The sequence below is a fragment of the Bombina bombina genome, chromosome 2 (genome assembly GCF_027579735.1).
Source record: "Bombina bombina isolate aBomBom1 chromosome 2, aBomBom1.pri, whole genome shotgun sequence".
In the NCBI taxonomy this organism is placed as follows: domain Eukaryota; kingdom Metazoa; phylum Chordata; class Amphibia; order Anura; family Bombinatoridae; genus Bombina; species Bombina bombina.
Window position 1 is genome coordinate 312808341 of NC_069500.1, and position 16557 is coordinate 312824897.

At 35.2% G+C, this 16557-nt stretch overlaps 1 protein-coding gene and 1 long non-coding RNA gene across 2 annotated transcripts in view; one reads left to right on the forward strand and one right to left on the reverse strand.

The window, feature by feature from the left end:
• LOC128648781 (uncharacterized) overlaps positions 1 to 3678 on the reverse strand; it is a 98455-nt gene extending 94777 nt beyond the window's left edge. Inside the window, exon 1 of the long non-coding RNA XR_008400625.1 lies at positions 3558 to 3678. This is a non-coding gene — a long non-coding RNA (uncharacterized LOC128648781). The remainder of the gene's footprint in view (positions 1 to 3557) is intronic.
• Positions 714 to 16557, forward strand: part of SLC27A6 (solute carrier family 27 member 6) — a 239303-nt gene continuing 223459 nt past the window's right edge. The window contains exons 1-2 of the mRNA XM_053701645.1: positions 714 to 1689; positions 15033 to 15242. Coding sequence (XP_053557620.1) covers positions 1209 to 1689; positions 15033 to 15242 — 691 coding nt within the window. The 5' untranslated portion in view covers positions 714 to 1208. The remainder of the gene's footprint in view (positions 1690 to 15032; positions 15243 to 16557) is intronic.

Here is a 16557-nt window from a genome sequence, read left to right on the forward strand (position 1 = left end):
TATGTATAAAATAAATATCTTTAAAACGGTTCATATTTGCTAATGAATACACATTAGAAAATGATAGATTGAGATGTATACTGCTGGTTAATTGGCATTCCGTTTTTGACTACAGTGTCCCTTTAATTCTATCTGTATCGACATATTCTTTAACCCTTTATTTTGCCATGTATTCATTATAAGTTAGTATATAACAGCACGTGGTCTGCTGAAAACAAAACAGCAACATTGGTTAGGTAAATTATAGAGAAAATAATATTGTTTTTCAATTCAAGCATTGCTGAGTAGCAAATTCCATCTGTATCAACTTATTCTTTATTATAACCCTTTGTTCTGCCATTTATTTACTTACGGTATCTATGCACAACACAAAAGCATATTTTTAGGCTGCAGTCACTACGCTACATAATGCAGACTTGATTCCGAAAACTAGGAATAGATGTAATAATAACGCAAATAGACTCCGGGTATCCATTAAAGCGCTTTTTCACCATTAAATGCGGAAACCAGAAGTAGTCAGTATTTATGTATATATATAGTATACATGCTGCATTGCATAATTCCTGTTATTTCTGGAATTTTAAAAGACGTTCACATAACCAGCACATAACGTACCACGTTCCCTTTCGTATTCGCCCCGCCCACCCAACTACCAGGGCGGGTTACAAGCTCCAATCTGAGGCGCTTAGCTGGGTGTAACAAATCGTTGTCTTGTCAACAAATAGGAGGTGGCCTGTAGTCAATAGGGAGTGTGCTTTTTTTAATTAAAGGAACAGGACAATTTTATGCGGTCTCGGGCTGATTGGAAGATGTTGTTTTAGAGGCAGACGAGTTAGCAAAACATGGAACCAAGAACACAGTGTCCCTCGCTCTTTCTGTCAAGTTACGTAAAAGCCATGCGGATGCCAACAATTTATAGGGACTGAACTGAGATAGTGAAGCGTAGCAAAAGATTGCAGATTATTTTATCACCCAAGGGCACAAATCGTTGATGGGATTACTTTGTGACACTTCCTATACGGTTAATTCTTCATTATAAGAAGGCTGTTCCTGGGATTAACCGCTGATCACATCCTGCTCTCTACTATTCAATAGGCTGGGTTTATTTATGTAACAACTTCAGAACCCAATAATGCACGTGTCGATTTAATTGTCAGATATCAATCTGTGTGCACTTTTATACCATTTTCATTTGCACTTGACCTACCATGGCTTTGTCTTGGATAACTGGACTTCTAGCAGGCTTGGCAGCTCTGCATGTTGTACAGAGGCGCTTTTTCCCTTTCTTCTGGGTTGACCTAAGATTTTTGCTAAAAGTGATGAGATATGGGTTTCAAATTGAGATGTACAAGAGAACTGGCAAAGTAACAACTGTCGTGGATCGCTTTATGCAACAAGCACAAAGGATACCTGATAAAGTATTTCTGGTGTATGAGGGTCAGGTCTTTACTTACCGTGATATAGACAAAAGGAGCAATCGGGTAGCTCAACTTTTTATGAAACATGGGGGTCTAAAAAAGGGTGACACAGTGGCCATGCTCATGAACAATGAGCCGGACTTCTTGAATGTGTGGTTCGGTTTAGCTAAGCTTGGCTGCATGGTTGCATTTCTTAATTATAACATCAGATCCAGATCCCTGCTGCATTGTTTTCATAGCTGTGGAGCAAAGCTACTTATTGCCGGAGCAGGTAAGAGCTCATAATAGCTTTCTATTGTAAGCTATACATAGCTATTGTCAGCTAAGAGATAGCAAATCGGTGTAAAATGCTTTTCTATTTGTTTATATAAGAGATATTCTTAAAAGGATTTTCTGACTTTTCTCCACCACTTCTGCTTAAAACGTTGGTCCATGTGTGTTTCATCATTTCTGTGCTTTCTGAAACACACCTGAAGATATTATTAACCATATGTGTTTTATCATTTCTGTGCTTTCTGAAACACACCTGAAGATATTAACCATTATCTGGTATTTTTCTTTTTCTAGGTATTTAAAAAAAATATTTCATATACATCCAGAGTTGGGACCCATTTCCCATTAGAGCACACATCTACACATCACCTTTGGCAACATACACCACTTTACAATTGGTTATTTAATGTCCTGTGTAGGATTGTGTAACAAAAGAAAAAAAAAAAGGTATAATAATTCCAGTAGTATTATGTGCAGCAGGAGAGAGTTGTTTGGTGTACACATGAGCTGCACATCATTTATAAAAATCTGCATTAAAAGAATGATTCATGTGTGCCCTGTTGCTGAGATGTAAGAAGTCAAATTCCAGGACAGAGGTGTCTTGCTCACCTGAGACACCAATGACCTTGTAATCTCTATATTTGCCTATTCAATTAAGGGACACTAAACCTAAACATTTTCTTTCATAATTCAGGTAGAGAATACAAATTTAAACAACATTCCAATTTACTTCTATTATCTAATTTGCTTCATTCTTTAAATATCCTTTGTTGAAGAAATAGCAATGCACATGGGTGAGCCAATCACATGAGGCATCTATGTGCAGCAACCAATCACTAGCTACTGAGCCTATCTAGATATGCTTTTTAGCAAAGGATATCAAGAGAATGAAGCAAATTAGATAATAGAAGTAAATTAGAAAGTTGTTTAAAACTACATGCTCTTTCTAAATCACGAAAGAAAAAATTTGGGTTTCATGTCCCTTTAAAGGATTACAAACTTTTCACATTTTTTTTTTGTAAATAACACATTCTAAACATTTATGAAAGTAAAATTACCAACCTTAAACTCTTTCAAAACGAAGCCTCATTTACTTCTAAAACCATTTTTTATTTTTCGTTGATAAAGTCATACAATCCAGCCCACTATTTTAGCACCTACGTATATGTAAACATTAACCAATCATTTTCGCCGCCTATGCATATCATTATAATACAAACTGATACACATTCGGCTGTGCACAAAAACGGCACAAATAGCGCTTGCACATTTTGTCCTACTGACGCCGTAATTACCAGCACCTCATAGGAAATAACGCAGGTCTGGAAGGGAGTGACATTGTACAACGTCATTGACAATCTCGCGCATGCGTTTTTTCAAAATTCGGCAGCCATCTTCAAACTGAGGTTTGCACACCGGATTGGATAGCAGCGGCAGATACTCACGGAGGGGGTTCGGAAAAATTAATTTAAAAAAAAGATTGCAGCAATCAGGTAGGAAAGTCATAATGACATCCTATGGCAAATATGTTTATAACAAATAAAATACAAAAAAAAGCTAAATTACATTGAACTTACAGTGGTCATTTAAGAGGTGAATAGCAGGTAAATGGAAACATTTCAATTATGATGGGCCAAACCCAGTAAATATTTCCTGCAAGAGCTGTAAGTCCTGCACATTGCATAGCTAATGCTGTGTACCATACAACTAGAATAGGAGAATTACAGGTGAATTGTATGCAGCATTAAATGGACAGTAAACATAAAATATAATGTTGCATAATTCTACACTGTGCAGAATTATGTAACATTTTCCTAGACACTGATGTAAGAGTTTTAACACCCCCCCCCCCCACGGTATGCTTACCTTCCGCTCCTCGCCAGCCCCTTCTGATTCTGTTTCTTTTTTCTTTTCAAAAGCGTATCACGGGAGTGTGCTGTTTAATCACATCGTGCTGGATCGAGTCGTTGGACTAAATATAGTTGGCTCCCGCGCTGGGTAAAGCAGCAGCCTACAGCTACAGGAGCGAGCTTCATTTAGTTCAATGCCTCGATCGGGCGTGCTCTGATTACACAGCACACCCATGAGGCACTTTAAATAGAGAAAAAAAAAAATCATACGAGGCTGGCGAAAAACGTTATTATACCTTTGGGGGGGTTAAATCTCTCACATCTCTTTTTGTTTTTAAGGCGCCCCTAAGATAATGTTACGTATTTCTGCATATAGTGCAGTATTATGTAACATTTTTTTACATTTACGGTCCCTTTAATTATGCAAAGTGCAGGGCGAATTCAGCTCTTGTATTTAAAAATAATTTTTTTTTTTTTTTTTTTAACATTTATGGCCTTTTAGTTGTTAATATACACAATGCAATTAGTACTTTATTTAAACTAAAAGACTTGAACCATAGGTAATATTAATTCTCTTAAAATGGGATGCAGAAGACCCCTATTATGTTGACAGATCAAAAGTTTTAATGCTTAAAATATTTACTATTTAGTTCACATATAGCTGATTAGGTCGCTTTCTCTTTAAGAACTTTACAGTATGTGAGGCCTCTTATAGGGGAAACTCCCTGTTCCTGCATTTGATAACTCCTACTGTAAATCTAACAGATGTTGCATAAGTATAACAAAATAACCACTAGTCATTCACTGTCATTAGTGATTTTACATTTAATTATTACTAGATATTACAGTCTAATATTTAAATGTAATTATGAATAGCTATTACATTCCAATTGCTCTCTTGACTGGCCAATTTCAGTATGAAAAAGAGGCCTTTGAATAAAAGGAACTTGTATAAATAGGTAAAGATTGGATACACTTGTATGTCCTATTGTATTAGGTTTTGCACCAGAAAGAAACAAAATACTGAATATAGTAATATAAATAAAGTTTATTTATGTAATGACAATCATAATACAATGTATATACAATAGTGTAACTATATATAAAATGTTTGCAGACAGATATTTAGTATTTCACAAATACATTCTCACCATCTCCCAAGCCTTGAAAAAATAGTTTTAAAATGTAGATGTCAGGCAAAAAAATTAGGATCCAAAAATGTATGTATTGTTTGTGTATTATATCTACCTGGGTGGTGGAAAAAAGTTTACTATCATGTAAAACAATAAAAAATGTGCGCTCAGTGATTTATCATATATAAGTTTAATTGACATTTCTGGAATATTGGGACGCTTCTTCAGAACAAGCAGAAACCATGTGAAAATATAGGAACCCCAGAAACCAATGCCATTATGCCGCAAAATTACTGCAAATTGACCAAATTGTTGCCCTAACCACCATTACTGCTTTAGTGACCCAGGAAGATAGAGCATTGAGATCAGCGTCTGATTGTCATGAAGGACTGGCATACAGGGAAACATAGAATATTACTGTTTGTTCTAGAATATTTAATATTATAATAAACCTATTCCTGCAGCACCTGGTCGTAACTGGGGGAAATAAAAGCTACACAACACTTGGTTCAGGCTGGTAGCTGCAGATGCAGAAAGTTTAATTTAAATAAACATAAACAAAACATGCATATGTTAAATGCTTCCCTGTACTGTAATTCTTTTTTTTAGAAATTAAAGTAATGCATTAAAGTTAAAGGGGCATGAAAGGTTTCTCCTAAGTGTTTAAAAGTTTACCTGCATTTTATGTTAATAAGCAAATATTTTATTAATTTTGTTCCGTTTTATTGTATTATACATTTAAAATTGTAATATTTTCCAAGCCCTCATTTTAACTAATTATGCAGTCCTATGATCTGTATCTATCCCGATAGGTATTATCAGAAGTGCGCATTTCCTGGGCATGCTCAATGTGAAATATTTCCCTCTATTGATCTCCACATGCACAGATTAATTTTGCTCCGCAGCACCAGTTACATCTCCTCAGAGCACACAGGCTATAGAAGAAGCGGATGTTATTCTCTCACACAACCATTCATATGCAAATTCCTTTTTTTCCCTAGTCTAACGAGCAATAAAATGTGTACAATGTGTATCTTTATTTATATGCGCATGCGTAGTATAAGTTTATCATGTGCGCATGTGTTTGGGAGTGTGAAATGCTGATAGTAAATTGTAAATTTATTGCGAGCAAACACTTTGTGATTGGAGGCATATTTTTTATAATGAAGCCTGCAAAAAAAAAAAAGGGGCTGTCCTTGCAACAGGAAACACCAAACAAACAGATTATAATTTTATACAAAAGGAAGCGTTTTTTATAAAAGAAGGTTGGTGATTTTGAGTCCTTTAGACCAGTGTTCTCAAAGTACCGGTGTTCTTTCGAGAACTGCAATTCATTGAAAACTGCAATCTGATGTCGCTTCCGGTGATTCCATACATCTGATTGGTCCATTTCCAGTTAGTGACAACCCATCAGATGGGCACTGTAATTACCTATCTTCACTATCTATTTTGCCTCCACTTGGGGGGTTCAAGGAAGGCCAGAGGATTGGTGGAGCGCCCCCCAGACAGAGGCAAAACAGATATTAAAATAGAAGACTCACCGGAAGTGACGTCAGATTGCAGTTTTCGATGAATTGCAGTTCTCAAGAGAACACCGGCCCCCGGGAGCCATATGCGGCCCTCAAGTTAGTTTTATTTCCCATGTTTATCAGGTAAATCATTAATTGGGGCCCGTTCATTTTTTTTTAATGGTTTTAAGACGTGGAACTAGTTGATATTCTAGCAGACTAAAAAGTGCGCGCAGGGCCCACTTACCAATCTCCTAAAGATCCTAAAAGACCCCCTACAATTAGGATAAAATAAAAGCAAAACACACAATATACTTAGGAGCGCTCAAAGCTTAAGGTAAAGATAACTAATATGTGTTGAATACGTGAATTCTAAAATAGCCCAAAATGGGGTAATTTAAAAATGTATTACAATCTAGCAAAGATTAACAAGGCAGTATACATAAATTAAATAAAAGTAGCAACAGATTAGATAAAAAGTATCGATCGGACGTCTCCGATATAAAAACAAAGTATTAAATATTGTCACCACTGAGAGTCAAAAATAGAAACAAAGTGCATGTATTTCCAGGTGAATAGTAACACAGTTCCAGACAGTAGTTATAATCCGGACCAAATATTAGTGGGTTGCGTAGAAATAATCTCATGCTAAAATAAAAAACGCAGTACCTGGCTTCTGGCGTGTACAGTAAACACTGGAACAGGACCAGACTTACTAGCCGTTTTGTCCTCCGTGTATCTTGCGCCTCTTTCCGTTAGGTCACGTGCATCGGATCTGTCAAGTTGCTCTGATCCTATTGGATGATGTCACATTTAAAGACTTCAGCTGATCCACTTGTCCGCTCTCAGTTTAAGAGGCTCTTAAATGCAGTTGCACGCTTGATATTGGAAAATCTTTAGAGATGTCCCTGATGAAATTCTGCCGGAACTTGAGATTTTCTTTAGCATTATTCAGTGCGGACTTTACAAACGTTATCACAGATTTTTGACTGTACCGGTTTGTAGTATTATGACCTGGATTAGTCTTCGATAAAGTCCCAATAAAGTTCTGTTTTAGGCAGAAAGTATTTGCAAAAGTACAAGTAGGAATATTAAAGATTAATCTGGCTGCATTTAGCAAAACAACATCAACACATTTCTTGCTATGTGAGGGCTTTTTCAAGATGAAGAAATTGCAGTCCGGTGTAATCAAACTTTTCCATTGGTCAATAATTTTAATTGATATTAAAGGTGGTATTGGCAATGTTTAACACATAAATGTGAGGTGGTATTTGGCAATATAGATATATGGGGAATTACAAACACACGTTACCTATGTTGTATTAAAGCATAATATTTAGTTTGAAAAAATATGTGATCAAACATTATAGTTTAAAAAGTAGTGTCACAAATATCAATTGTAATTTTATAATTCAATTTTTTTTAACAAAACAATAGAAAATGACTATGATGTGAATTTAATCAGTACATAGAGAAATAGAACAAGGCAAGTGCAATGCGTCTAAAAAATAATAATGATTATTGATACAAATGGTTATGAAGTGCAATGTGTGTAGTGGAGTAACATTTAGTAGAAAATGCCTTCAATCTAATAAAAAAGGTGAAATATCCAGTTCAGAGTTTAAACCTACTGGATGTAAAGTGTAATATTTATAAATATATTCTGCTTCTTTCAATAGGAGATATTTTTCTATATTACCTCCCCTCCAATTTAGTTTAACATTGTGTATACCCCAGTATTTCAAATCTTTTACTCTTCCTTCATGAACCTCTTTATAATGTTTATAGAGTCTTGTGTCTTCTGCCTTCTTTTCTATACAAAGGATGTGCTCCCTGATCTTGTCTTTTAGCATTCTTTTTGTTTCACCAAAGTAAATTAGTTTACAGGTACATTGTAATATATAAATCACTCCCTTGGTTGTACATCTACTTAGGTATTTTATCATTAACTCTTCTCCTGTAGTAGTTATAGTTAGTGTACGTTTTTTACAACTATGTTGACAAGCTTTACATGAATAGCATGGGTAAAATCCTGACATTTTATTCCCAAATAATAAATCTTTATTTACTTTAGCATGTTTGCTTTTATTTTTAAACTCACTAGGTGCTAACAGGGATCTAAAATTCTTTGTTTTTCTAAATATTAGCTTAGGTGTGGGTAAAAGTTTGTCCCCTATTATTGGGTCAGCTTTTAATATATATATTTCTAATAATTCCATGATCATTACTAAATTCAGTAATGAAAGGCACTTCTGTCAGTCCATGCTCAATCTCAACATTTTTTTGTTTATATGATAAGAGTTTTTCTATCAGTATTTTTTGCTCTAACCACTGCTTTATTAATGTCTCAATTTGATTTTCAAAATCAGACATTCTAGAGCATTTTTTTCGAATCCTTTAACTTTGTCCAATATGAATATTATGCTTCCATTGTTTAAGGTGACAGCTCTCAGCATGTATAAAACTATTAGTGCAGAACCAAAAAAAAAAGGTTGATTCTATCACATACATTCACCTGGGAAATAGCTCCGGTGGTATTGTCCTTATCATTGGGGGTTTGTTTGAGAAATAAGGTTTCAGCGGGCTGCAATAACATTCTTGTGTTGCTGTTGTGTGTATTGATGGAGGCTGTACAAGATATTAGATAGTTGCATATGCCAGAAAGGAGATCCTCAAGCATTTATTACACATTCTTTCAGGATTTACCTTTCCTGTTACTGCTCTGCGTCTTCAAAGTGTTCCTTTCTCCTACTTCAGGCTCCATATGCAGTTGTCTCAGGTCCCACTGATCTATTCCTCTTTAATCTTCTCAGCAGCTCAAGTGCACCAGTTTCTGATTATTTATGGTACTGTGAGTGTCCCAGTGCCCCTGTCAAAACCATATTTCATCTCAAGAGGATGCTGAGATGTTCGCCCATGCACCTCTCTCTGCCTTTACCAGTTTTGCCACTTGGCACACTTCTCACTTGGAATGCTGCTTATGCTATTTAATAGGACTTTAAACACTAAATACATTTTATTACCATAGTATTGATATTATTCACGCCTCCCCCTAATCGTGGGTGCTGCAATGTTGAAATCTATCTTTCACTACATTCCAGTGCTGACCTGTTTGCACATGTGCAGGAACTCTACTTCAGATACCTGAAATGTAACCTAGGTTTCAAAATAACAGCACCAATTATTAGAGAAAGGTGCATGAAATGTATTTAGTGTCCCTGTAAAGGGACATTAAAGTTATTTTTACTTGTTGCATTTAAAGTGGGTCATTTTATGTTTCTAAGAAATGCAACTGGTCACCAAAAACAGTGCAACTTATCAGCCAATGAACACAGACATGCACTTGTTATGTCCCATAAGGTGCACAACACATTGTTAAAGCGCCATTACAAGGAACAAAATTCATTCTCTAATTCAGTATTTTTCATCCTTTTTGTAGAAAGTACCCCTAAAAGTAGGGATGCACCGAAATTTCGGCCGCAGAAAGTTTCGGCCGAAAATGGCATTTTTGGCTATTTCGGTTTTCTTGCCTGTTAGTTTCGGTAAAATTATTGTGTAGCATATTTCAAATTTGATGCTAGCCTAGAGCTGCTGTTTATTACTTCACTTACTGTTCTGCATATAATGAGTTTTCTAGGATTATACTTTATTTGGATAATTGGTAAAAAAAAACCTGTTAAATATGATTCTGTTACATAGAACTAAATGAAGAATAATACAGTATATTGATATTTATAATTGTTTTAAGTAGGGATGCACCAAAATTTTGGTCGCAGAAACATTTTGGTCAAAAATGGCATTGTTTTTTGCCTTTTTTTTTTTTTTTTTTCTTGGTAAAATTGTGTAGCATATTATTGTTTTAAGATATTTTTGTCCAATTTTAGTGTGTTACTTTCAATAAAAGTATGGGTTTTTTATTGGCTCTAATTATGCAAAAAAAAAAAAAAATTGAAAATAATTTGAAAAAATAAATTTTCGGTATCAGTTTCGGTTTTCGGCCAAGTGCATCCCGGATTTTCGGATTCGGTTTCGGTCCAGAATTTCCATTTCGGTGCATCACTACCTAAAAGCATACATTTTTATTCTCTAAGTAGCCCAGCTACAACACATGCATGACTTATTTTTAACCTAGTAATATGTATGTCCCAGAATGTAACATATCTGTTTTAGATCTATTTTTTGTTTTCATGAATTTATTTTACATAGTGAAAATGCAGCAAATTTTTAAAAATGTTAAGAGTAACAAATAATAAAGAAAATAACTTAATGAGAAAAATACTTGCACAACATACATCATTTTTTATTATTGTGAAAAAAAATGAGAACTAATATTTGTTACCACATTTCTGCTTTTAACTTCAAAAGATACAGAGCTTATGCTCATTTCACTGTGGCATATTTTCCTTGCGGCTATAAAACTTTATTTGGCACATTTTATTGTGACATAATTTCCTTGTGATATTTTACTGTGGCCCTATATCTGGCACATGTTTATGTGACACTTTTTCACAGTGCAACACTTTACCTGGCACTTTCCCTGTGATTCACTTTATATCAGGATAGTAACCCCCTCTTCTTTTGGGAGAATGAAGCCACCTCAGAAATTAATGTATGGCAGCATTTTTGCAAGAATGTTATTCATTTGTAAGAGCACTAGAGGGCAGCACTATTTCCTGCTATGTAGTGCTCCAGACACCTACCTAGGTATCTCTTTAACAAAGAATACCATGAGAAGAAAGCAAATTTGAGAATAGAAGTAAATTGGAAACTTTTTTTTTTTAAATTGTAAATAATAAATGTACTGGCCCAGCAGAGGGCACTCACAACAGCAGACCCAAGAGGTGAGCGAAAGAGAAAGAACAAACAAAGTAAGAGGGGGAAAAAGACCAGCATACAATAATGTACTGAGGTCATATAACACACTGCTAAGTATAAACCTATAATGCCATATGAGATCCAGCACCCAAGTAAATAGGTTGTGCACGCCAAAAGGTTACTGCATACCTTAGACATGACTAAGGGTTGGTAGCCAGAAACGTTGTCTTGTATTTTGTACCTACTCCTGGTGAACAGAAATAGAAGTTGATTTCATTGGTTGTGTTGCCTTTTTCTGGAACTAAGAAGTATAAACCTACCAGTGAGATGAGTGGGGCAAATAACAAAATCTTAGTAAAGCTCTCCTACTAGTGAGAAATACAAAAAGAGCAATATGAACAGTAGAAATGTGCATCTGTTTTGTTCCGAATGCAAATTCATAAAGAATAATGGATATTCATTTTGTTTTCACTAAACAAATATCCAAATAAATGCACTAACTAAAGAAAACAAAAAAAAACTGATGACATTTGTCAGTATTAATTTGTTTTCTATAAATGACATTTAAGGGGTTTAATACGTGCCTCTAGTGTGCTGGAGAGCCGCGCTAACCCTGATCCTTATTTTCAGAGCTCTGGGCTGCGCCAATAGGAGGGTTAGCGCAGTGGAACCCAGAGCGCTCGTTAAGAAGAAGGTCCTTTTTATACAGGCCCTGGGATTCACTGAGCTAATATGAGGCTTCTCTTATTAGTGCGGCCCGGGGCTCTTGAGAAGAAGGATCGGGGTTAGCGCTGCTCTCCAGCACGCTAGAGGTAACTATAATCCTACAGGTGATCTTTTTAACCTGTAGCAAAGGAACATTTACTCTTGTTTAATGAAAACGAATGTGAATGTTTCATGAATATTCAGTATTCGTTTAATTTAAATCAAAACAAAGACCGAGCAGTAAAGTGAATATATAAAAATATAGTCACTAATTCATTTTATAAATACTGAATAGTGCAGCAGACGAATATTCAGGGAAACTAATTTCCCCCAAATATTTGTTCCGAACGATTCGGACAAACTGAATTTTTTGGCGCTGCAGAAGTCTAATGAATGGTACAACAACAGAACTACTCTGTTATAAACATTACAATTATCATCAATACTATCCCCTTAGTGACCGATGCCATTCCTTGTATGCCGGCTGTTTAAAGGGCTGCAGACAGCGGCCACACCCGTAAGGTATCCCAGAAATAGCACCTTGTAGCAACAATATCTTTTATACAGATCGTCATAACTTGGCAAACTGATCTATTCTCATGCATAAGCTGCAGTTTATGATTTAATTTAGGTAACGCAATGGCCTTTTCACAAATTTGTAATGATATATAATACATTTTGTTTTTGTTTTTTTATAACCTTGTGCAAATTATCATTAGAATATTTTCATGAACAGGCTAATGAGAAGCTGTTTCTGTTTGGTAGAATATGTATTTTTTTGCCTCTCCCATCTGTTTGCCTGATGTGTTTCTTGACTTACTATACCTCTGAGATTAGCAAAGCTGAAAGCTTGCTGTTCTTTTTAAGGTAAGAATGAATATGTATGCTCCGTTTAATGGCAGGATGTGTTCATTTCCGTGAAACCACAAATACTTATCACAGTGTTCTAACTAAAGGATTCCTATTATGTTCTTCCGCTAAATCTTAGTTTCATAGTTAAATAGTTTTTATATACAGATCTACGTACTTTTAATAATTATTATTTTATTGTAATTGCATATTGTACTGACCTTTTTCAAATACATTCCAGATTTTTTGTTTGCTTTTAATCCCCACATTTTACTTTATTTTCTGCCCTTGGTAATAAAATGGTTAAATTTTAACTGTCAAAATGCCTCTAGGTCGCTGTTTTTCAAACCTGTCCTCATGCCTCCCCAACAGGCCAGGTTTTCAGGATTACCTTGGATGAGAGCAGGTAAAATAACCATGGTTACTAATCAGCTGATTATTTCACCTGTGCTCTAGTTCATATATCCTCAAAATCTGGCCTGTTAGGGAGGGCTGAGGACAGGTTTGAAAACCAGTGATCTAGGTAAATACATTGAGGTGTCTACTTCCCAGAAATACCTTTACCTTTGTGTATAGCAGTTTTGGATTTGGTGACTGCTGTTAAAATTTCAAAGAATAGTAATTAGCAGGTAGTAATTAGTCTATGTTTGCTATAAAATACTTGATATTTTAGATATGAGTTATCCCTAAAATCAGGACATATTTTTTTTATATTTTTTATCCCCCCCATTTTTTAGTATTAAATTCATATATATTTTTTTTGTTTTATGTACCCATAAAGGGCCCGATTACGAGTTGAGCACAAATAAGGAGTTTATAGCAGGTGTTTGCGCTGGTATTATGAGTTGAAAGTAAATGCGTTTGAGCTAGAATGATTACCGTGTCCTCAGAGCTTTTTTTAACTGTCGCAAAACAAAAAAGTTGCACAAAACACATTGAAAATAGATTACAAAGTATAGGTACACTCATAATAACACTATACAATAAATATTATTAAAAAAATATTGTACACAAAAGTTATAAGGGCTAAAAAATATGAGGTCTCAGGGGTTAAAAAAAAATATGGCAGGCAAAGGGCTTTAACATTGAGATATATACATGCCTAAAGATTTATGTGTATGTAAATACATACATAAAGTGATGGCAAACTTTAAATGCCATAAATGTAGTCTTTGCCATTAAAAAAATATGTCTACTTTTTTTTTTTTTTTTTTTTTTTAAATCCATTTGTGAAAGGGCTAAATTAGTGCATATAATAATGCTTCTATTACAATGTTATGCCGGCCCACATGGATGAACTTTTTTTTTTTTTTTTTTTTTTTATGCCAATTCCAGTGAACATCCAATCAACATGTGTGTCAGTTGGCAATCTTGAAGTCCAGCCCCTTTTAAAGCCCATAGAAAGCCTATGTAGAGAGTGGGTGGGACTGCTCTATACATACATACATCACAGCCCCAGTCAAGAGAGGAAATGAAGGTGGCAGAGGAACAGACAATACCAATTAGGATTATAAACCTTTCATTATAAAATATATTCACACTTAATTATGTGGTTTTACTTGCAAACTAATATATATATATATTCTTTATTGCAACATTCTTATACTCTGAAATTTACCATCACTTTAAGATTAAAATTCCAACTCAAAACAGGAGGAATGATAGGGGACTATGGAAACACAGACAAAGAAGAAAACATCTCTATTTCAGCATTTTTTTAAGGCAAAAAATATATAATAAATGTAGCTCTTTCATATGCATGATTTTTTTTTTTTTGTGTACCATGTCCCTTTAAGAGAACATTCTTCATACATTAAAAGGCTTTATTGTATTCTGAGTGCCAGAGTAAAGATTTCAATCCTGCTAGCTCTCATACCACACCCACAGCCCCACAGATTTCACACTAAGATGGGATATGGCCCAATTAAATATTGTATTTCTTTATTATATGACACACTCTTATACTATATATATATATATATATATATATATATATATATATATATATATATATATATATATATATATATATATATATATATATATAATATATATATATATATATATATATATATATATATATATACTATGAGCATTGCATGAAAATTAAGGGGAATATATTTTATAACAAACTTTTTATTTATTTATCATTTTTAAGCAGTTTTTATGTTGTTGTTATTGTTTTTTTCCAAAGGAGCTTGTGAAGTTGACCCCTGTGTGTGGTGTTTTGTTTTATATTTGAGCATATAATAATCTCATTGTATTCAAATAATCAAGTTCTTGTCAGCCAGAACATTTAACTGTTTTTGTTTGTGCGCTCTTCTCTATTCTGGCATAGGTCTGTTATTTATATTCACACAAAATTCCAGACGTTTTCTTTTATTGGGATTCAGATGTTTGCCTCTTGAGCCATGTAACAATATGCCATGTCTTTGCAGCACAAAAAAACATAAATAAGTTACCTTTTTCTTTATTTTTCAGATATGCTTGACACACTTAAGGAGATCCTTCCCAATCTGCAAGAAGATAATGTTAGTGTTTGGATAATGGCAAAAGAATCACCGTTGCAAGGTGTTAACACCATCATAGACAAACTGAAATCAGTATCTGATGAGCCAGTACCGCAGCATTTATGCTTCGTCAGCACTATAAAGGCTGCAACTCTGTACATTTTCACTTCAGGAACCACAGGTAAGCAACATTCTATCTTTGGTTAACTTAAAGGGACATAATACTCATATGCTAAATCACTTGAAACTGATGCAGTATAACTGTAAAAAGCTGACAGGAAAATATCACCTGAGCATCTTTATGTAAAAAAGGAAGATATTTTACCTCACAATCTCCTCAGCTCAGCAGAGTAAGTATGTTCTAAAAAGTTATACTTCACCTGCTCCCAACTGCAGGTAAAAATAAAAAAAAAAAAATGAAGAAATGAACAGCAGCCAATCAGCATCAGCAGTGCTGAGGTCATGAACTCTTACTGTGATCTCATGAGATTTGACTTAACTCTCATGAGATTTCATAGTAAGCTTCCTTTACCTGATTGGTGAAATAATATGAGAGTTCACGAGGCTCATCCTTTCAGCTGTCCTAGGACAGACACACTAAAATGCTGCTTAGAAATCCTTTACAATGGGAGGTGGCTACTGAGAAACCTTTGAGGTAAAATATCTTTCTTTTTTACATAGAGATGTTCAGGAGATATTTTCTAGTCAGCTTTTTAGAGCTATGCTGCATCACTTACAAGTGTTTAAACATTTGGGTATTATGGCCCTTTAACCCCTTAATGACAACTGACGTACCAGGTACGTCATGCAAAAACTAACAGTTAATGACGATGGACGTACCTGGTACGTCAGTTGTCTAACAGAGTGCTGGAAGCGATCACAAATGCTTCCAGCAGCTCTGAGGGTATTGCAGTGATGCCTCGATATGGAGGCATCCTGCAATACCACTTTACAAGCCTCCGATGCAGAGAGAGCCACTCTGTGGCCCTCTCTGCACCGGTAGCGATGGTGACAGTGTCCGCCGGGTGTGAGGGTGCACGCGCGTGCACGATGCGCGTGCACGAGGGGTGAGTGTGCACGTGAGCATGCATAGGCGCGCGTGCACCCATTAGCCACACTGACACCAATGAATGAGGGCAGAAAGGGGGAAAAAAAAAAGGGAATTTTTTTTTTTTAAAATATAAAAGGATCTGGGGCTGCTACACTACAGAAATAGTTTTTAAGTAAAAAATAAAATAAAAATACTTTTTGGGGTTTTTTTGGGGCCAAACTGGGTACTGGCAGACAGCTGCCAGTACCCAAGATGGCGGTAATTAGGTAGGGGAGAGGGTTAGAGAGCTGGAGGGGGGATCAGGGAGGTTGGGGCTAAGGCAGGGGTCCATCACAGCTAAAATATTTTATTATTTTTATTTAAAAAAAAACAAAAAACTCTTATTTAGTACTGGCAGACTTTCTGCCAGTACTTAAGATGGCGGGAACAATTGTGGGGTGGGGGA